The sequence below is a fragment of the Borostomias antarcticus genome, assembly GCF_949987555.1.
Source record: "Borostomias antarcticus genome assembly, chromosome: 19".
Classification (NCBI taxonomy): domain Eukaryota; kingdom Metazoa; phylum Chordata; class Actinopteri; order Stomiiformes; family Stomiidae; genus Borostomias; species Borostomias antarcticus.
The window spans coordinates 13,822,259-13,838,760 of record NC_140252.1 but is presented as its reverse complement, the minus strand read 5'-3'; the positions used below and the strand labels follow the sequence as shown (position 1 = coordinate 13,838,760).

General features: G+C 47.4%; 3 protein-coding genes across 5 annotated transcripts in view; 1 reads left to right on the top strand and 2 right to left on the bottom strand.

Annotated features, from left to right (window-relative positions):
- Positions 1-249: 249 nt before the first annotated feature.
- On the bottom strand, positions 250-9,332 carry gnpat (glyceronephosphate O-acyltransferase). The gene is made up of 16 exons (XM_084453414.1): positions 9,258-9,332; positions 8,789-8,980; positions 8,373-8,549; positions 7,997-8,126; positions 7,756-7,883; positions 7,515-7,590; positions 6,094-6,245; positions 5,748-5,878; positions 4,200-4,438; positions 3,032-3,283; positions 2,624-2,703; positions 2,396-2,533; positions 2,138-2,237; positions 1,744-1,837; positions 1,452-1,513; positions 250-366 (listed from the first exon to the last, which is right to left on the bottom strand). The coding sequence occupies exons 1-16, from the start codon at positions 9,279-9,281 to the stop codon at positions 323-325; spliced, it is 2,019 nt and encodes a 672-aa protein (XP_084309540.1). The 5' UTR covers positions 9,282-9,332; the 3' UTR covers positions 250-322.
- A 192-nt stretch (positions 9,333-9,524) lies between these two features.
- fsaf1 (40S small subunit processome assembly factor 1) lies at positions 9,525-13,300 on the top strand. The gene is made up of 7 exons (XM_084453456.1): positions 9,525-9,681; positions 10,156-10,454; positions 11,459-11,518; positions 11,742-11,837; positions 12,023-12,109; positions 12,431-12,465; positions 12,638-13,300. Exons 1-7 carry the CDS (start codon positions 9,600-9,602, stop codon positions 12,765-12,767), a joined length of 789 nt encoding a protein of 262 aa, XP_084309582.1. The 5' UTR covers positions 9,525-9,599; the 3' UTR covers positions 12,768-13,300.
- A 2,972-nt stretch (positions 13,301-16,272) lies between these two features.
- Positions 16,273-16,502, bottom strand: part of trim67 (tripartite motif containing 67) — a gene marked incomplete at both ends in the record, with an annotated part of 298,614 nt that continues 298,384 nt past the window's right edge. For all 3 annotated transcript variants that reach the window (XM_084453496.1, XM_084453494.1, XM_084453495.1), the window contains one exon: positions 16,273-16,323. In XM_084453496.1, coding sequence (XP_084309622.1) covers positions 16,273-16,323 — 51 coding nt within the window. The remainder of the gene's footprint in view (positions 16,324-16,502) is intronic.

Sequence of the window (16,502 nt, the reverse complement as noted above, 5' to 3'; positions counted from 1 at the left end):
TATCCAAACTTGAGTTAGTGACCTTTAGATCTTGTTAAAAACCTTTCTGGAGGGAGACGTGGGGTTAAGCGAGTGCGCTGAGAGGGCGGAGCAACGTCTCCGGCGTTAGTCGTCAGGTGTAAAACCTTGCGGTGCGTCAGCGTTGTGCGAGCCCCAGACGCCATGCGTGTACCCCCCCCCCCCCCTCCCTCCCTCTGTTGGCAGCCCTTGTATTTGGCACGACCCCGGAACACGGAAGCTTCCGGAGCGCTCGGCGTAATGCTAGTGGTGGCGGGAGACGACGCTCTCTGGTGTCGCCGTTGGCCCCCGCCGAGACGGCGGGTTAGAGGCGAGCGAGGACGGCTTTCTGAGTGGGGAGTTTACCTCCTGTGGAGAGAGATTGATGGAAGGAGAGAGAGGGAGGGAGAGAGGAGCATGGAGAGAGAGAAAGGAGGAGGGAGTTGGGGGAGATAGAGAGAGAGAGACAGAGAGAGGGGGGGGGGTTGTTTGAGAGACAGAGAGGGAAACCCATGATGGGTTCGCTATCTAGCGGTCAGGTGGGCAGCCCGCAACATCGCCGAGAAGTGGGGCATCTGCAACAGAAGCTAAAGTTGGACTGGGACACCATCTTAGAGTGTCGTCTCCTCCAGGAAAGACAGAAGCAGCCATAACAGATGACATCAAACATGTCTGCTGGACTGACAGAGCCCAGGACTAGAGAGAGATAAGTAAGAGGGATCAAGCTGAACTAACTGGTATCCCCCAGTGTAGTATGATGGAGTTTACAGAATAAGTACTTTAGTGATTGGTATTATTAATAGTACACCTATTGCGTTATTGCTTCATCAACTAAGGGACCATTGGAAATTTAAGGGAGGGGCTTACTGCAATAAAAGGGGGAGGGTCATGCTTTTTTAATTTTAGTCCAATGGAGGGTTACTGCTTTTTAATTTGAGTCCAGGGGAGGGTCATACAAGTTTGAATCGATCAAAATAAATTTGTTTCTTCAGCTTTTCGGAATTCAACAAGCTGTTTTGTATGACCCGGGGCAGGCTATCGTATATCTCTTTGGCAGCCCTATCAGTCCATCTTTGTGCAGCATCTAACTCGCGCGTAGAGGGAACAGACAGAGACATGCGGCCTGTTTTCCTAGCAGGCTAATCAATTCACTCAAGCGTCAGCTGTGCAGTGCATGCAGTGCATTTCGCTGTTGCTGGTTGTTTTAAAGCTGCGTGTTTTCACTTCTTTCAATTGGTTACTGACTTTACGTTACAGTGACATGTATAACGTAATCAGTATAATAAGCAAAACAAGGGGAACCTTTGAACCTGTGCCAAAACAAAATCACTCGAGGAGGGTCAATTTTTTTTTTGTTGCTATTTCCGAGCACTAAAATGTCCTCCAGTGACCCCTCATTCTAGGTAACAAACAGTTCCTTACCAAGATGTGTGTTCTAACTAACTGGCTCTTACCAAGTGTGTCTTCTAGTGAGTTGACGGCAATCTTGTTCACCTTTAGGGTCACCTGATCAGGTCTGAGACAGAAACACAACATTCATTAACAAACACTACCTATCTCTCACATGTATACATCTGTCCACAGCATGGCTTTAATTCCCAAACCAATTCAAAGCCAGTAGAAAAAAAAAGGAATGAAGGGAAGCAGTCCTAGTCCCAGCCCCAGCCCCAGTCCTTGTCCTAGTCCCAATCCCACTAGTTCTAGTCTTAGTCCCAGTCCCATTTCCAGGACGGTGTGTGATCTTACCCTCTGACCCTCCGCACAGCGCCCATACGTTCCAGAGCTGCCAGAGCGTTCTTTTGCAGGTCTGACGACAGCACCTCGTAGCACCTCAGCCTGCCTGCACACACAGACACAGACACACACACACACACACACGCACGTGTGAACAAACGGGACTCACACTGACCACACACCGCATAGCACATTAGACTCAGTCTGCAGAAACACACAGGATGTTCTCCATCTGGAGTATACTGCCACCTCCCACCACTAGAGGGCAGCCTATTTCTTGTGTAGTGGTTTCGGTACAGGACAGAACTAGAGAGAAGGTAGGATTAGTTTGACAGCCTACAGGAGAGAGAGAGAGAGAGAGAGAGAGAGAGAGAGAGAGAGAGAGGTGGGGGGGTGTAGGAGGTACCTGCGAGGATGAGTTTTACAGCGAAGCTCCTGACTGCAGGGACAAATTGCTTCTCTGTCAGGCCCTCCCCTGCCTCGTCACACAGGTACCGACACACCACCTGGAGGACACACACACACACACACACACACCAATATCAACCTCTGAGAAAAAAAGACAGTCATCAGCCAGCGAAACCTGTAGGATGTAGGAAAGGGTCCAGCATGTGCGTGCGTGCGTGCGTGTGTGTGTTTGTGTGCGTGTGTGTGTGTGTACTACCTGGTATCCCTGTATGAAGGGGTCCAGCATGGCCGTGAGGAAGGACAGTGTGTTCTGTCCCCTGTCCGTCACCACCACCTCCTGCCCCACCTGCACCACCCCAGTCTTCCCCAGCAGGTAGCACGCCTCCTCAAAGTCCTACAGGGGGCGCCATGCACAACATACTTTCAGGAAAGCCCTTTCTGTCAAGTTTTACCTCCGCCTGGAGATGAATGTCCCTGGTCCTACCTGCACGGTGTCTCCGGGGCAGAGGATGAACTCGTTTGACAGGACGTTCCTCAGGAAACTGAAGCAGTTGTAGACCTCCTCTGAAAAGCAAAACAATTCAAACAGTTCAAACGGCCGTGAGGAAGCCTGTAGGACGAATCTGTAAGACGACTCAATTCTAAACTGGGGAAAAAACAGGGATTCTCTATGGAAGGTTGCAGTTTTGACAAAGTATGAGATAGAGAAGAGAAGTGGAAACAGAGTTTATATAATGTAGATATCATATCACAACTCGAGAAACATTACCTCAAGGTGCAGAGTTGAATTGAGGTATTTCATTTCAACTCAATTCAACAGGCTTTATTGGAATGAACATCACGTATTGTGTGAACCGATGTGACACATATAAAACTAAGTAGTCTAACGCACCTTTCTTGGCAGAGTTGGCGGTGTGTATGGCTGTGGCCAGCAGGGCCGGCCGGAGGAAGACGTGGAGCACCTGGTTCCTGTAGGAGCCGCAGGCCAGCACGCCGACGGCCCCCAGGAAGAGGCTCTCCTCGGGGCCGGCCGAGCCGGGAGGGCCCCCCGCCTCCAGCAGTCTGACCCGGCCCCCGGACACATGCACCAGCCCCCGGTGGAGGGACAGGCTGGAGGAGACCACGGAGGCTGCGGGGAGGTGGTCTGGAGGAGGGGGGAGGCGGGGAGACGGAGGAGAGAAGGCAGAGAGAGAGAGAGAGAGGGGGGGAGAGAGAGAGAGAGGGGGGGGGGGGCAGGGATTGGGGGACAGAAATATCTCGACATCAACTGGTGAACGTTAAACATTCATCCACCTCACGCCGCACACACACTAGGGCTGCTCGATTATGGCAAAAATCATAATCACGATTATTTTGATTGATATTGAGATCACGATTATTTAACACGATTATTCATAGATTTTTTTTTTTTTAATCAAAGGTTTTAACATTTTCTCAACATATCAAATTATACATTGACTTTGATAACAATTCATTTATTAAATGTTGACAGAGGCTTTTCTTTTTAACAATGTTCTTTGGATTAGATACATTTCTCCCATGGGAGACAAATAGTGAACCTTGACCTTGAGGTCAAGCACAGTATAGCTCTGCAGTGTAGGGTGCACTTGATTTGTGCAAAATCGTTTTATGGCGATTATTTTGTTTTAATGATCGTTGACAGCCCAAATCTTAATCTAGATTAAAATCCGATTAATCGAGCAGCCCTAACACACACACGCACGCACGCAAACACACACACACGCACACACACACACACATTACACGCTCACTGTATATAAGCTGACTACACTTTGTATATTGTTTTTTATCTTATTTTGCACTTGTATTTTGTACTTGCTGTTTGCACTGTCTACTAGTATGCTGAAAAACTACAATGGCAATAAAGTGAATTCAGATTCTGACATCAAGGCAGCTGGATATTAAACACTTCTAGCAGAATTAACACGATCAGACACCAATGGTTCAAACTACCCCATCTAACTGGCGAGAGTGCATGTGTGTACAGTATGTGTGTGTGTGTGTGTGTGTGCGTGTGTGTGTGTGCGTGTGTTCTGTACCAGGCCAGTCCAGGAAGGCCCCGTACTCCCGTGCCAGGCCCCTGAGCCAGAGGGTCTGTTTGGTCAGCAGGTGCAGCTCCAGGCCCTTGTCCTCGGTCCGGGCCCGGTGCTGGAGCAGCAGCGAGGCGATCAGAACCCAGGGCTTCAGAATCATGTTCTCCTCCTGCAGACGGACGATCCGATAGGCCGTGTCGTTCACCAGCGCCTGGGCCTCCTCGCTCGGCCTTCTGGGAATGTGTCTGAAACAGGGAGTGAGAAGTGAGTGACCAGTGGTGGATGTGAGTAAAGACTCAAATGTCTATATCAGGTTGTGATTCCAAAATGATCTCGCCATAGACTATGCAGCAGGTGTGTGTGCACCTGGGTAGTAGATTGTTCTGATAGCAGGTGTGTGGGGGCCAACCTGGGTAGCAGGTTGTACTGGATAGCAGGTGTGAGTGTATCGGGGTAGCAACAAAGCAGATGTGTGTGTGTGTGTGTGCGTGTGCACTGGCGGACACAAAGCGGGGACGATGAAAAATGTCACGCTAAAATGCCCGCTTGAGTGGCGAAAACGAGGGGACGTGCCCTATTGGCTGCCCTTCACATGGGGAAACATAGCAAGAAAACTCAATAACGCCTCTTAATGAGTGCTTTGTTAGCGGATAAAATGTGATGCAGTCCCCTATAGGTGCCTTGACGGGTTCCAACTGTTCAGAGCTGACCGCGACCCTGGACTCTCTGGCAGGAAAAAAAGGTGGAGGGATTTGTTTTTACGTGAACAACTCGTTGTGTAGAGACATGACATTGATACAGCAGCATTGTTCTCCTGTCCTGGAATCCCTCTTCATCAACTGTAAACCATTCTACTCCCCCTGTGAGTTCACATCCTTCGTTTTGGCTAGCGTGTCCATTCCGCCCCATGCGGCGGCTCGCTGACCAGATAAGGGGTGTGCAGTGAAGTCCCTGGACGCCTTTGTTATTGTCCAAGGTGACTTCAACAGAGCTAATCTCAGCCACAAGCTCCCCAAATACCGCCAGGAGATTAAATGCGCAACCAGGGAGGGGGAAGACTCTAGACCACTGTTACACCACACTAAATAGCGCTTATCACGCCGTCACCCACGTCATTCAGTAGCCTCTGTGAGAGTGTGTGTGTTCCTCTGTATGGAAAGGCCTCAGACAGATCACAAACTACAAACCGAGATCCCCCAGGCCACTGACAGCTCACACCATACCCAACGACCTGAACAAGTCCTACTGCAGGTTTGACAAACAATGCCCCGCCCACCACACTCATCACCTCCAACAACCCAGCCCCTCCCCACTGGTCCAGACCTCCCCACTGCCCCCCCCCCCACCCACGTCTCTGACTCCAGGACCATCAGCACCGGTCCCCCCCCCCCCCCCCCCACGTCTCTGACTCCAGGCCCATCACCCCCCCCCCCAAGGCTGCGTCCTTTCCCCTCTACTCTTCTCCCTGTACACGAACAGCTGCACCTACAGCCACCAGTCTGTCAAGCTGGTGTGTGTGTGTGTGTGTGTGTGTGTGCGTGCCTGTGTGCGTACCTGGGTAGCATGTTGTACTGGGCCCTGTTGACCCTGCCCTGGGCCAGGCTCCTGACTGAGACTGGCTGGCCAAAGTAGATGTGGATACTGCCATAGTCCTCACTCAGGACCCTCCGGGCCTTCAGCAGACCCTGCGACGTAGAACACACACACACACGCACACACACACACACACGCGCACGCACACACACACGCAACGAGGGAGGGATGGACAGATGGATGAATGGGTGGACGGAAGGACGGACGAACGAACGAACGGGAACATCTTCCTCTATTAATGTTTAAAACATGTGATCTATCCAATCAAAAGAGAGCAGGACAGGAGCGGAGCCAATAGCAGACTCACAGAGGTGGACTCTTTGGGCTTGGGCACGCCCAGCAGCTCCCGGGCGTACAGGCTCTCCTCCAGGATCCTCTCGTAGCTGATACTGACGGGCACCAGGCTGACGTCAAACACCTCCCCTTTAAAGAAGGGCTCCATCACAATGTTCAGCAGGCCTGGACAGGAGGGGAGGAGGAGGGGAGGGGGAGATGGTGGGTTACCACGAGCTAGATGGAGATACATCCATCCAACTATACAATCATGCATCCATCTTCCATTCATTAATGAATCTACATATTTATGAATGCATTCATTCATCTATTCACATTTGTACACTTACATTTTAGTAATTTAGTCATTTGCATTTCGTCCAATGCAATAAGTGCATTTGTCTAGAGTAAGTGGAGCGGCTGTACATCCCAGTCAGTCAGTAAAGCCGTCAGTAAGAGCGAGTGCAACCAGCAGGCACGGTGCTAGACAAAGGAAGGGGACAATTTTCATTCCATCCCTCCATCCCTCCAGTTAGAAAACTACTCCATTTGTGCCTAAAAAGTAAAAGATTTTCTTCAAAGATTTGTTCATGGCATTTCTGATGAGAGTGAAGATTATAGACAGGAAATGTGGGAGAGAGAGAGAGGGGGGAAGACATGCAGCACATGGCCCAGGCTGGATTCGAACCCAGGTCGTTGTGGTAAAGACAAGCCTTTGCAGTATGCGCCTTAAACCGGTGAGCCGCCGGGGCACCCTAAAAGAACACCTTTTACTAAGGGATAGCTGTTCACTAAGCTGTGGCACCGTTCCTCTGAGGGCGCCTCAAAGCTAGAGCAGCAGGAATGCCGGCTCCCGTCACCCAGCCTCTGTGTGAGGAAACATGAAACAAGGACAGAAAAGGATAAGAGAAGTGCTTCATGGAGCACAATAAGAACCCAGGTGAGCAGTGACCTCCACCAGGGACGGAGAGGGGCTGGGGCCACCACCACAGAGGGGTCAGTTAGGGACAGCACGGAGGAAGAGGGGCTGGGACTTCCATCAAGGACGGAGGGGTCAGTCAGGGACAGCACGGAGGGAGAGGGGCTGGGACTTCCATCACGGACGGAGGGGTCAGTCAGGGACAGCACGGAGGGAGAGGGGCTGGGACTTCCATCACGGACGGAGGGGTCAGTCAGAGACAGCACGGAGGGAGAGAGGCTGGGACTTCTGTCACGGATGGAGGGGTCAGTCAGAGACAGCATGGAGGGAGAGAGGCTGGGACTTCCATCACGGACGGAGGGGTCAGTCAGAGACAGCATGGAGGGAGAGGGGCTGGGACCGGCCAGTCACTCCCAACGCCGCTTCAGAATTAACACTCATCCTACGAAGAGGGAGTCTGCGTCCTCCTGGTTTCAGCATTAACGCAGTGATTCTTCAGTCTCCAGGTACACAGAGGTAGGACTTCCTTCACTCACCTAACTTTGGAGTGAGAGACTTGCACGTTCGACTTCTGGTCCCCTCTAGGAAGAATTCAATTGGCGCAAATCCGTTCTGAGAAATGGAATGTACAGTATAGATGGAAAAAAATAAACACATAGAATCTGTGTAATTCCAGCGACAAGAAATAAGCAACGAGTACAGCGAAAGAGGAGAAGGTTTTGTAACAGTGAGTGGATCATTGTGCAACAGTTTGGCGCTATGCCGATGTGAACGCACCCTGAGCATGGTCTTGACGTACTCGGAGAACACGGCCCAGTACAGTTTGTCTCCTCCGAACGACCGCCGGATGAAGAACGCGCCCGACATCCGCAGCATCTCGCCAACGAACCTCATCCCCATGAAATCTTCAGAAAAACAGTGACATCTTCATGTTAGGGGATTTAACCGAACCCATGGTTCGAAGTCTTAACTAAATACATCAAAGACAAGTATGGATGGACACGTCCTTACTCCTTACCCATTCCTGCAGCGATGACAGGAAGTTTGAGGTCATAGGTGTACAGGATGTATGACATCAGCAGGAAGTCCATGTAACTCCGGTGACTGGGCAGGAGGACGACCGGGTGCTCCTGGATGGCCTGCTGGAGCTGGGGGAGGGAGGAGGACAGGAGGAGGAGGAGGAGGGAGGAGCGGGGGAGGAGGATGAGGAGGAGAGGAGGAGGGAGAAGGGGAGGGAGTGTTTTTTGGATTTAAATCTTGACACACCCCATTTTCAAGCAGCCCCATTTTCCCTCTTCAAATGCTAATACAAGTGCTAATACAGACATGCTTAAAAAAACGATCTATTTCAAAAGTGTTTGTATGTGCGCGCTGCGTCTGCACACGTGACTCACCCTCTGGATGCCGTCCTCGTTGACCCTGATGCTCTGGAAGAGGGTCTTGAAGGCCTTGGTGAGCACGAAGGCGAAGAACCTGACCGTACTGAGCTGCTGGCGATGAGCCATCTCCTCCAAGATAGCCGACGCTTCCTCCCGGATGACATCACACGCGTCGCCAGTCTCCGCAGATAGCTGAGACACACAGGGTTGTCCACCATAGGAGACAGAAGACGTGATACACTACTATGTTGCAATCAGGCATATTATATCAACATGTGACAGAAACCTTCACTTAATCATGTCTGTATCACTAAGGGGTTGTTGTGACAGATAGCTTCTATTGGTAGACTAAACTGAACCTTGAAACACACACTTCACAACCATCATCTGATGCTGGCATTGATAGATTGAACTACAGATTGATTGGTTACCTGATTGATGACATAGTGAAGCTGATCAGATTGAAGGACTATGTTCTTGAGCTTGCTGGCTGTGCAGGGCACCACTCCTTTGTAGAGGACAGGCGTGTAACACCTGAGGGCGTATCTCAGGTCGCTTGAGTTCCTCCGCTCCTCCAGTATGTCCTCGAAGTCATCCCTCTTTTGCCGCACATGGTCCCTTTGCTATGCACACAAGGCAGTGTGTCGTGTAGTTAATTCTCTAAAGTTGGCTAATTCATTTGACAAGACAACATCCAATGCACACATCAATAGATGCAAGGCTTCATAGAAAGCCAACTTTGAGCACGACTGAACTTCCCTATCTATTAACTAGGAACTTAGTTGGCTAACCTGTTCACATATTTGTGTAAGTTCACAAGTGTCAAAAATCTGGGTGGGTTGGGTAGATGCTAAGCTACTGTAGCTAGCTTGTCAAGTTAGAAAATCCTTCATTACATACCAAATAAAGAGTCTTTGATGCCATTCCTCGGTAAAATGTATAAAAGCATATACGCTGTATGAACTAAAGATATTTACTCGGGCTGTCAAGCAATGAATTTCCCTTTAGAAGAAATGAAAGAACAACGAGTACGAGTTCGAGTTCACATTGGGGCGGTGCTGAATTCCACTTCCTTGTTTGAACATCGCCTACGGATGCCGCGAAACGACATTTCGTCTTGTGTTTTTCCCACGTGGGAACTTGTTGTCAGTCATTAATAGAGCCGTAGGTAGCTAGCATGTTCTTACTTTAATAGTATGCCCACGAGCATCATTTCTCATATACCATTGACAATTGCTTGAAATGAGCAACAGCGCAAATAGAAAAGACGAGGACTTGGATCAGTCCTTTCTCGATGATGTCCTGAACCAGCTCTATGATTTTGGTAAGCTAACCCCAGTTAAGCTAACCGGTTAGCTTGTGAACATACACAGTTAGCTAGCTAACGTTAGGTAGCTACTTCGTCTTATGATTTCACATAGCTATAACGTTAGCTAGTTTGGGACTCACGTGGTTGCATGTTATTGATCCTAGATGTTGCGCTATCTCTTTAGGTGTGTAATGGTATAACTAGTCAGCACTATAGTTAGTAGCCCCGGTACTAATAGTTACAGCTAGCTAGCTGGACTGGAATTAAAGGTTAATGTTGGCCACGTTGACGCCTGCCATTACAACATGCCTCCTTTACTTCGGCCCTTCCCTCAGGGCAAACTGACCACATTGGACATGTCCAGATATGCTTAGAGCAACATACGTGAAACCTTAATGTTGGTAACTCGTATGCGTTGGGGTCGACACTGCCTCGTTGATGTTTGGTCGCACTGATGGCTACCAATCACTATTTGGCCTATTATTCCAGGTGATGGACCAGTGTCGAAGCGAAAAAACAAGTCAGAGAAGAAGAAGAAACGAAAAAGATGTGAAGAAGAGGAGGAGGCTACAGATGGAGATGAAGACTGTGGCGGTAGTCTTGGTGACGGACAGCCACAGGACAGCCCCGGGACCAATCATCTGGGCAGCTCTAAAACCGAGATAACAGGTTCAGCCAATCATCAACATCAGCCCCCAGGAGTAGAGGTGGTGATCTTCCAGGACCCCACAAGGAGACTGATGACCAAGAGGACTGGAGCACCTGTAGACCTGCCTGAGGCTGATCCGGTACTGACTGTAACAGTGACATCACTGACATCTGGTATAATTAGGAGTAGATGGGAGAGAGGAAACTGACCAAACATGAGGCAGTAGTGGAGTCATTTCCTAAGAGCACAGAATTGTGGGGAAGTGGTAAAAACTAGTAAACTGGCACTGATTCAAACAGTTCCTTGGCAGAATATCTCACTGTTATGGCAATTGGTAGATTAATATCCGCCAAACCCAGCCTACACACACTCACATTTCAAGCTGTTCCCTCCCACCTCCTCTAGCAGCTCAGTTCTATATTTATCTCCGGCAATCACATTGTTACAGTCTATGTTAGAGCCTCTACGAATAATCATATTAGCCATCAGTGATGCATAACTGCTGCCTCGCGTGCTCTGAACTGAGGTCAAGCATATCACAAACACATTGCTCTTGCCCTTCCTTGATTCTTGTAGGTGCCTCCCAAAAAATTACAATATTATGAAAAAGTCCATTATTTTCCGTAATTTAATTCAAACAGTGAAACTTTAATGTATTCTAGATCTATTACACAGTGAAATATTTCAAGCCTTTTTTGTTTTAATTTTTATGAGTATGTTCATTTATACACTCAACACTTGGTGGGGGCTCCTTTTGCACAAATTACTGCATCAACATGGAGCGGAGCATGGAGGCAATCAGCCTTGAAATATTTCAGTACATGTGTAATGAATCTATAATATATGAAAGTTTCGCTTTTTTAATTAAATTATGGAAAATAATGAGCTTTCCAAAATATTCTAATTTTCTGAGATGCACCTGTAGATGAGTCAAATGCTTCTGCATTTTCAACGATAGCCCGCAAACTATAGCCCCAAGACAAGTGAATTAATGTACATCGTATTGAGCTTGACATTTCGAAATTTGACCTTGAGGCAGATTTTAAATACCATTTTTTTCTCTTCCCACAATCCCAGCAGTGGCCTGCATTTTCTGTTTCTGTGCCTCTTGCCAGAAACATTCCATTCTTCTTTCTCTTCCAGAAAACCCAGTTAAAGGACAAACAGCAGCCGGGCTCATTAGAGGACTTTGGTCTGGAGAAGGTAACAAATCCAGGAACAAGACGATGCGGTTGTTAATCTCTCTTTAAAGTATATTTGGGCTCTGTTAGATGTACTTCTAATAAAACTGAACTCACCTTATTAGATTTTTCCTGTGTGTGTGTGTGTGTGTGTGTGTGTGTGTGTGTGTGTGTGTGTGTGTGTGTGTGTGTGTGTGTGTGTGTGTGTGTGTGTGTGTGTGTGTGTGTGTGTGTGTGTGTGTCAGGCTCGGTTGGAGGTGCACAGGTTTGGGCTTACAGGCTATAAGAAGGAACAACAGAGGATGTTTGAACAGGAGAGAGCCATCATGCTTGGGGCCAGGGTACGGAAGTAGGGCAACCACCCCCACCCCCCACCTCCCCTCTTTCTAATTTCTCTCTCATTTTTAAAATGGCTGTCTGTGGAGGCTCAGGCCATGCTCAGGATCCCGCCCAGTCTTGTACAGTATTCCTAGGTCAAGCCTGGGTAAATGAGCTGACTTGGAGTCGTTTTGTCTCTCTGCCTCAGCCCCCCAAGAAAGAGTATGTGAACTACAAGGTGTACCAGCAGAAGATCAAGGACAAGAAGGAGAAAGCCAAGGAGGAGGTCCAGACGGTGTGTTGGACAAGCGTTTTAAGACCAGTTAAATACTGTGTAAAACACAAGCTACGGCTCATAGCTCTGGGCGTTGCGTTAAGCTTGGTTTCCATGGCAACTGCAAAAAAAAAAGCAATCTGATCACAGGTGTTGTCTTACGTAGTATGAGTTAGGATTTATTGTTGCCGTTATTGTTTGACATGGGTTCGAGAGGCCTAACTCTGTTCTAGGCCTACTTCTAGACCAGCGATATCTTAAGACTCTTGAGAAGTCGCTTGTTAACACGTGTCCGTAAGCCAGGGTGATACAGTATCTCCTAAATGTTCCTCTGCTCTCCAGGACCTAAAGAAAAAGAAGAAGAAGTCTAAGCCGAGGTAAGTGACCGTGGTGGGAGGGGCCTTCCTCAGAGGCTCCGCCTCCCCTCGTAAACTTCTCCATGGTCCTTCAAGGGCAACACCGTGTTCACTGAGTCTTTAGCTTCAGAGTCCTGCTTGTTCCAAGGCCTCACGTAAAGACTCTGCCTCCCTCCTTTCTCCTGTCCTCCAGGGACGAGAAGCGGAAGTCTAACCCAGGCGGCTCGGCCCCCACGGGTCAGCTGGGACGCTTCAAGAACGGCATGCTGGTCCTGAACCCCAAGGAGATCCGGAAGATCAAGACCTCCAGGGTCAGCAAGTGACAACAGACACCAGGAGAGGAGGGAGAGAGCCGGGCACTCTTCACTGGACAGAGTGTGTTTCTAAGGGAGCGGTTTGATCTTGAACCACTGTGTATTTGGTTGAACCGCTCCTCCTCAGAATGAGGAGAATTCATGAGGGACAGTTTCTGCTCACACTGCCTTCCTTCGGAGAGGACTAAAGAAGAAGAATCAAACAAGATGGATGACCCATTTAAGTCAACCACCAGTTCATAATCCATCACAGTTTATTAACCCATTGGTTTTATAAAGGAACAGAAAAGACAGCATTTTCTTACCTTTTTTTTTTTTTTTACACTATCATTATGTAAACAATGCAGAATACAATGCATTTATTTTCCATTTACAAACCACTGAGAAGTACAAAACATTTACATCTTCAGGGAAGGGGGTGGAATGAAAGAATACACTTACAGCAGATGAGAGAGGCCCATCTCTAGCGAACACAGCCGTTTTACAGACTGGTTGAGCCCTGCCTCACCCTAAAGTTGGCCCCTCCTTGACTTAATTCAGGACATGGCTTAGTCTGTATCCTGGATACCGCACCATACTGTAAACACGGTAGACATCCCATAATAATAGACTTGAGTGGAGGACAAAAATGACAAACTGGGGGTGAAATAAATATTTCTGATGTATTTACATATATGTATGAATAAATATTATTAGAAATTGTGTTTACTTTCCAGTCTCTAGAATCGTAAACCTGACAGCAGTGACTTCTTTCCTAGCACCATTTTTTGTTTGTTTGTTTATACATTTTATTTTTCTCAGGGAAGATGTCCACATTCAGAGCAGGTTAACCTTGATGACGGGGAGGGGGGCATGCACGTTTTCAGCACACCCTTGCTTTGATACAACTACTGTACTAGTTCAGTCTGATGGTTTGCTGTCAGGAGAGGGGCGGTTTAGTAATCGACAACATTCACTTGGAGACAGACAGACACTCATGTCACAATACATGCTGCGACCTGACTGACACCCTGGCCTGTCTCTGTACAACCACTCAGGTCTGAACAGCCCTCGCTCCGCTCTGGAACTCTCAGCTTTACTGTCAAACTCTCCATCCATTCTATAGACCATTTTGAAAATGATACACCCAGCTTTGGGACCACAGAGTCATCAGACAATCTATTCTACATCATGAAAACAGGCTTCTATCATCAGGATTTTATGTACAAGGCAACAGATCAAAGCATAAGAAAACTATAGAATCACTATAGAATACCGTAAATAACCCATAATAGCCATTAAATAAACATCCCTGGGCTGGCCTGCATTTGGACCAGAAGTAGAAATCCTGTTTTCCAGCCATGTTTTTCCCCCTGCACATAGACAATTCTGGCCAGAATTGTTCCTCTCAAAACTGACAAAAGCTTTAGGAATCATCATTTTGGATTAAGGGTCCATTACTGTGGAGGTAAAGTAAAAACTCTGTTCAGTCAAGCCTGGAACACAGAGCTTTAGTTGCAGGACTGAGAGGAGCAGCAACTGGCCATGAGAACTAGCCATGTGATAGCTTAGTGACTTTGGTACAAAATAACCTTTGTTGCTGCACCGATTGGGTTCAGGAGGCAGGCTCCTGGGATCTGAGTTGAAATGAGGACACGGCTTAATGTAAATGTGGTCAAGAGAAATCTACCTGCACTTCAGCATTTAAATAAGCCAGATAAGTGTCTCCCATTGCATTAACCACAAAAGCATTATTTAATATACTGTGAACACGCTTGAGCTTCTTAAAGGTGTTATTAGCTTGTCTCATAAAGGAAATATAACTGTCTGGACTTGGGTGTGATGCAGTAATGTTCGCGTTGGCCTCTAGGGTTCAGACCACCATGGCGTACTAACTGGGTTGGAAAGCTTGCACATAATTCTCACTCTCATTTGGACATCAATTCATTATTTACAACTGGAGTTCTCAGTAAATGTGTTCATTTAGAATACATGCTTAGGACACAGACGAATCATAACATCAGTATTTACAACTGTGTATTGACATGCACACAGAACCCTGTGCTGGTCTGGCTATATACTATATTCTAACTACTTTATTATAACTTCTCATTCAAAGACACGCGCACACACACACAAACATACACCAACACCCTCTTAGGGGATATAAATATATAAATAACGTAGTAAAAGTCAAAGCATTAAAAGTAGAGAAAGATACTATCATCTTCTACCTACTGTATTGGAATAATTACTGTAGCTTGATAAAATATACATGGGAATCTTATCTCTCATTAAACAGTCACAGTGATTTGTATTAGCCTTTGAACCTAAATGGCCTCTACAGGCCACCGTATTGACTTCCTGATCATGTTTTCGATGAACATGATAGCATCATACTCTATGTGTGATAAGGTTGCCACAAAACCTCACTGCTGTGCAGTGTGTTTGAGTTTGAATTGTGTTCATTTGTGTTGTATTGTACTTGTGTTGTGTAAGATCTGTCTCCTGGATACTGTATTGTTCCCCTCCACAGAGAGTAATACTGGACTGATTCCATTTCTGTAGGCGTGTTGAGAGCATGAGTTTTGAAAACATTTTGGATTTCTTTCAACACATCGAATCCTCCCAGGAATGATGTGTAGCTTTCAACTGACCAGATTTGAAATGGAATTCAGCCCAGACCAACTCTGAAAGGTTCTGAAGTTTACAAAAACATTATTACCAGTTCAGTATTTGATACAAACTCTCTCAAACAATCTCCATTTTGTGTAATAAGAGATAAACTGAGATGAGAGCTGGCAGATCCAATATGGCTGTCAGTTTCCTATGAAGAGACAGGACTTGTCGGTGCTGTTGGGTGAAAAGCTCGTATCACCATTTTTTGTTTTTTGTTTTTTCCTCAATTGAAAGCTGGGACTACCCTTTACAACCTCTGAACGCCTCCCCTGGGACCAATTAAATGTATTCTAAACAGCTGATCATATGCGATTTTATGTTCATAAACATTGAAATTGGAATGTTCTTTTCAACGTTCTGAAAGCCATTTTGGAGACACACGGTTTAGACCCGACAGCGGCGATGTATACTCATCCTCTGTAAACACACCTGAGAAAGGAGAAACTGAGCTGCAGGCTCTCTACTTCCTACTTCCTGTCCAACTTGCATCCACTTCCTGAAGTTCCCTGGGACGGCTTAAAAGTGTAAACATGGAGTCCGATTGTACGCAGTGTTGTTGACGTGAGTAATTCAGACTTGGATAATAATTCATGTACATTTAAAAAAAAAAACTGAATATTTTCATGATGTGCAGAGCTAGAAAATGTCCCACAAGGTTCCCTCCTCCCGGTCGAGGATGGTATTTGATCGCAGGCCTCGGACAGGGTGCAGGAGACGGCTGACATCTTCATACTGACATTGTTGGGACAGTTCCAGACAGAATATATTCACCAGGAGGGTATGGTGGTGCCCTTGTGGGACAGCTTCCACCCCCACTCAGGACACCTTGGGAGGGAGCCCAGCCAGCCTGCGGTAGCTACTGCTGTTTAATATTCTTTGGCACCTCCAGTCCTGTCAGCAGGGTGACCTGCAAAGGACAAACAGACCGGGGATGAGATCATGGCTGGGAGCGGTGCAGTGTGGAGCTACCAAGTCTCACACAGAGGATGCAGAGAACCTTTACTGATTCATTCATCCGTTCTCCAATCAAATCACCAAACAATAGGGTAAAAAGTACCGTTTTCCATATCTGTGCTTGAAAATGGA

What these genes read in the sequence shown, in the direction of transcription:
- fsaf1 (XM_084453456.1), top strand. Translation starts at nt 9,600, where the DNA reads ATGAGCAACAGCGCAAATAGAAAAGACGAGGACTTGGATCAGTCCTTT. An exon ending in CCAAGGAGGAGGTCCAGACG is followed by an intron (nt 12,110 to 12,430) that starts GTGTGTTGGACA and finishes TCTGCTCTCCAG; the next exon opens with GACCTAAAGAAAAAGAAGAA. An exon ending in AAGAAGAAGTCTAAGCCGAG is followed by an intron (nt 12,466 to 12,637) that starts GTAAGTGACCGT and finishes CCTGTCCTCCAG; the next exon opens with GGACGAGAAGCGGAAGTCTA.
- gnpat (XM_084453414.1), bottom strand. Translation starts at nt 9,281, where the DNA reads ATGGCATCAAAGACTCTTTATTTG. An exon ending in TGTCATCGCTGCAGGAATGG is followed by an intron (nt 7,884 to 7,996) that starts GTAAGGAGTAAG and finishes GTTTTTCTGAAG; the next exon opens with ATTTCATGGGGATGAGGTTC. An exon ending in CCTTCATACAGGGATACCAG is followed by an intron (nt 2,238 to 2,395) that starts GTAGTACACACA and finishes TGTGTCCTCCAG; the next exon opens with GTGGTGTGTCGGTACCTGTG.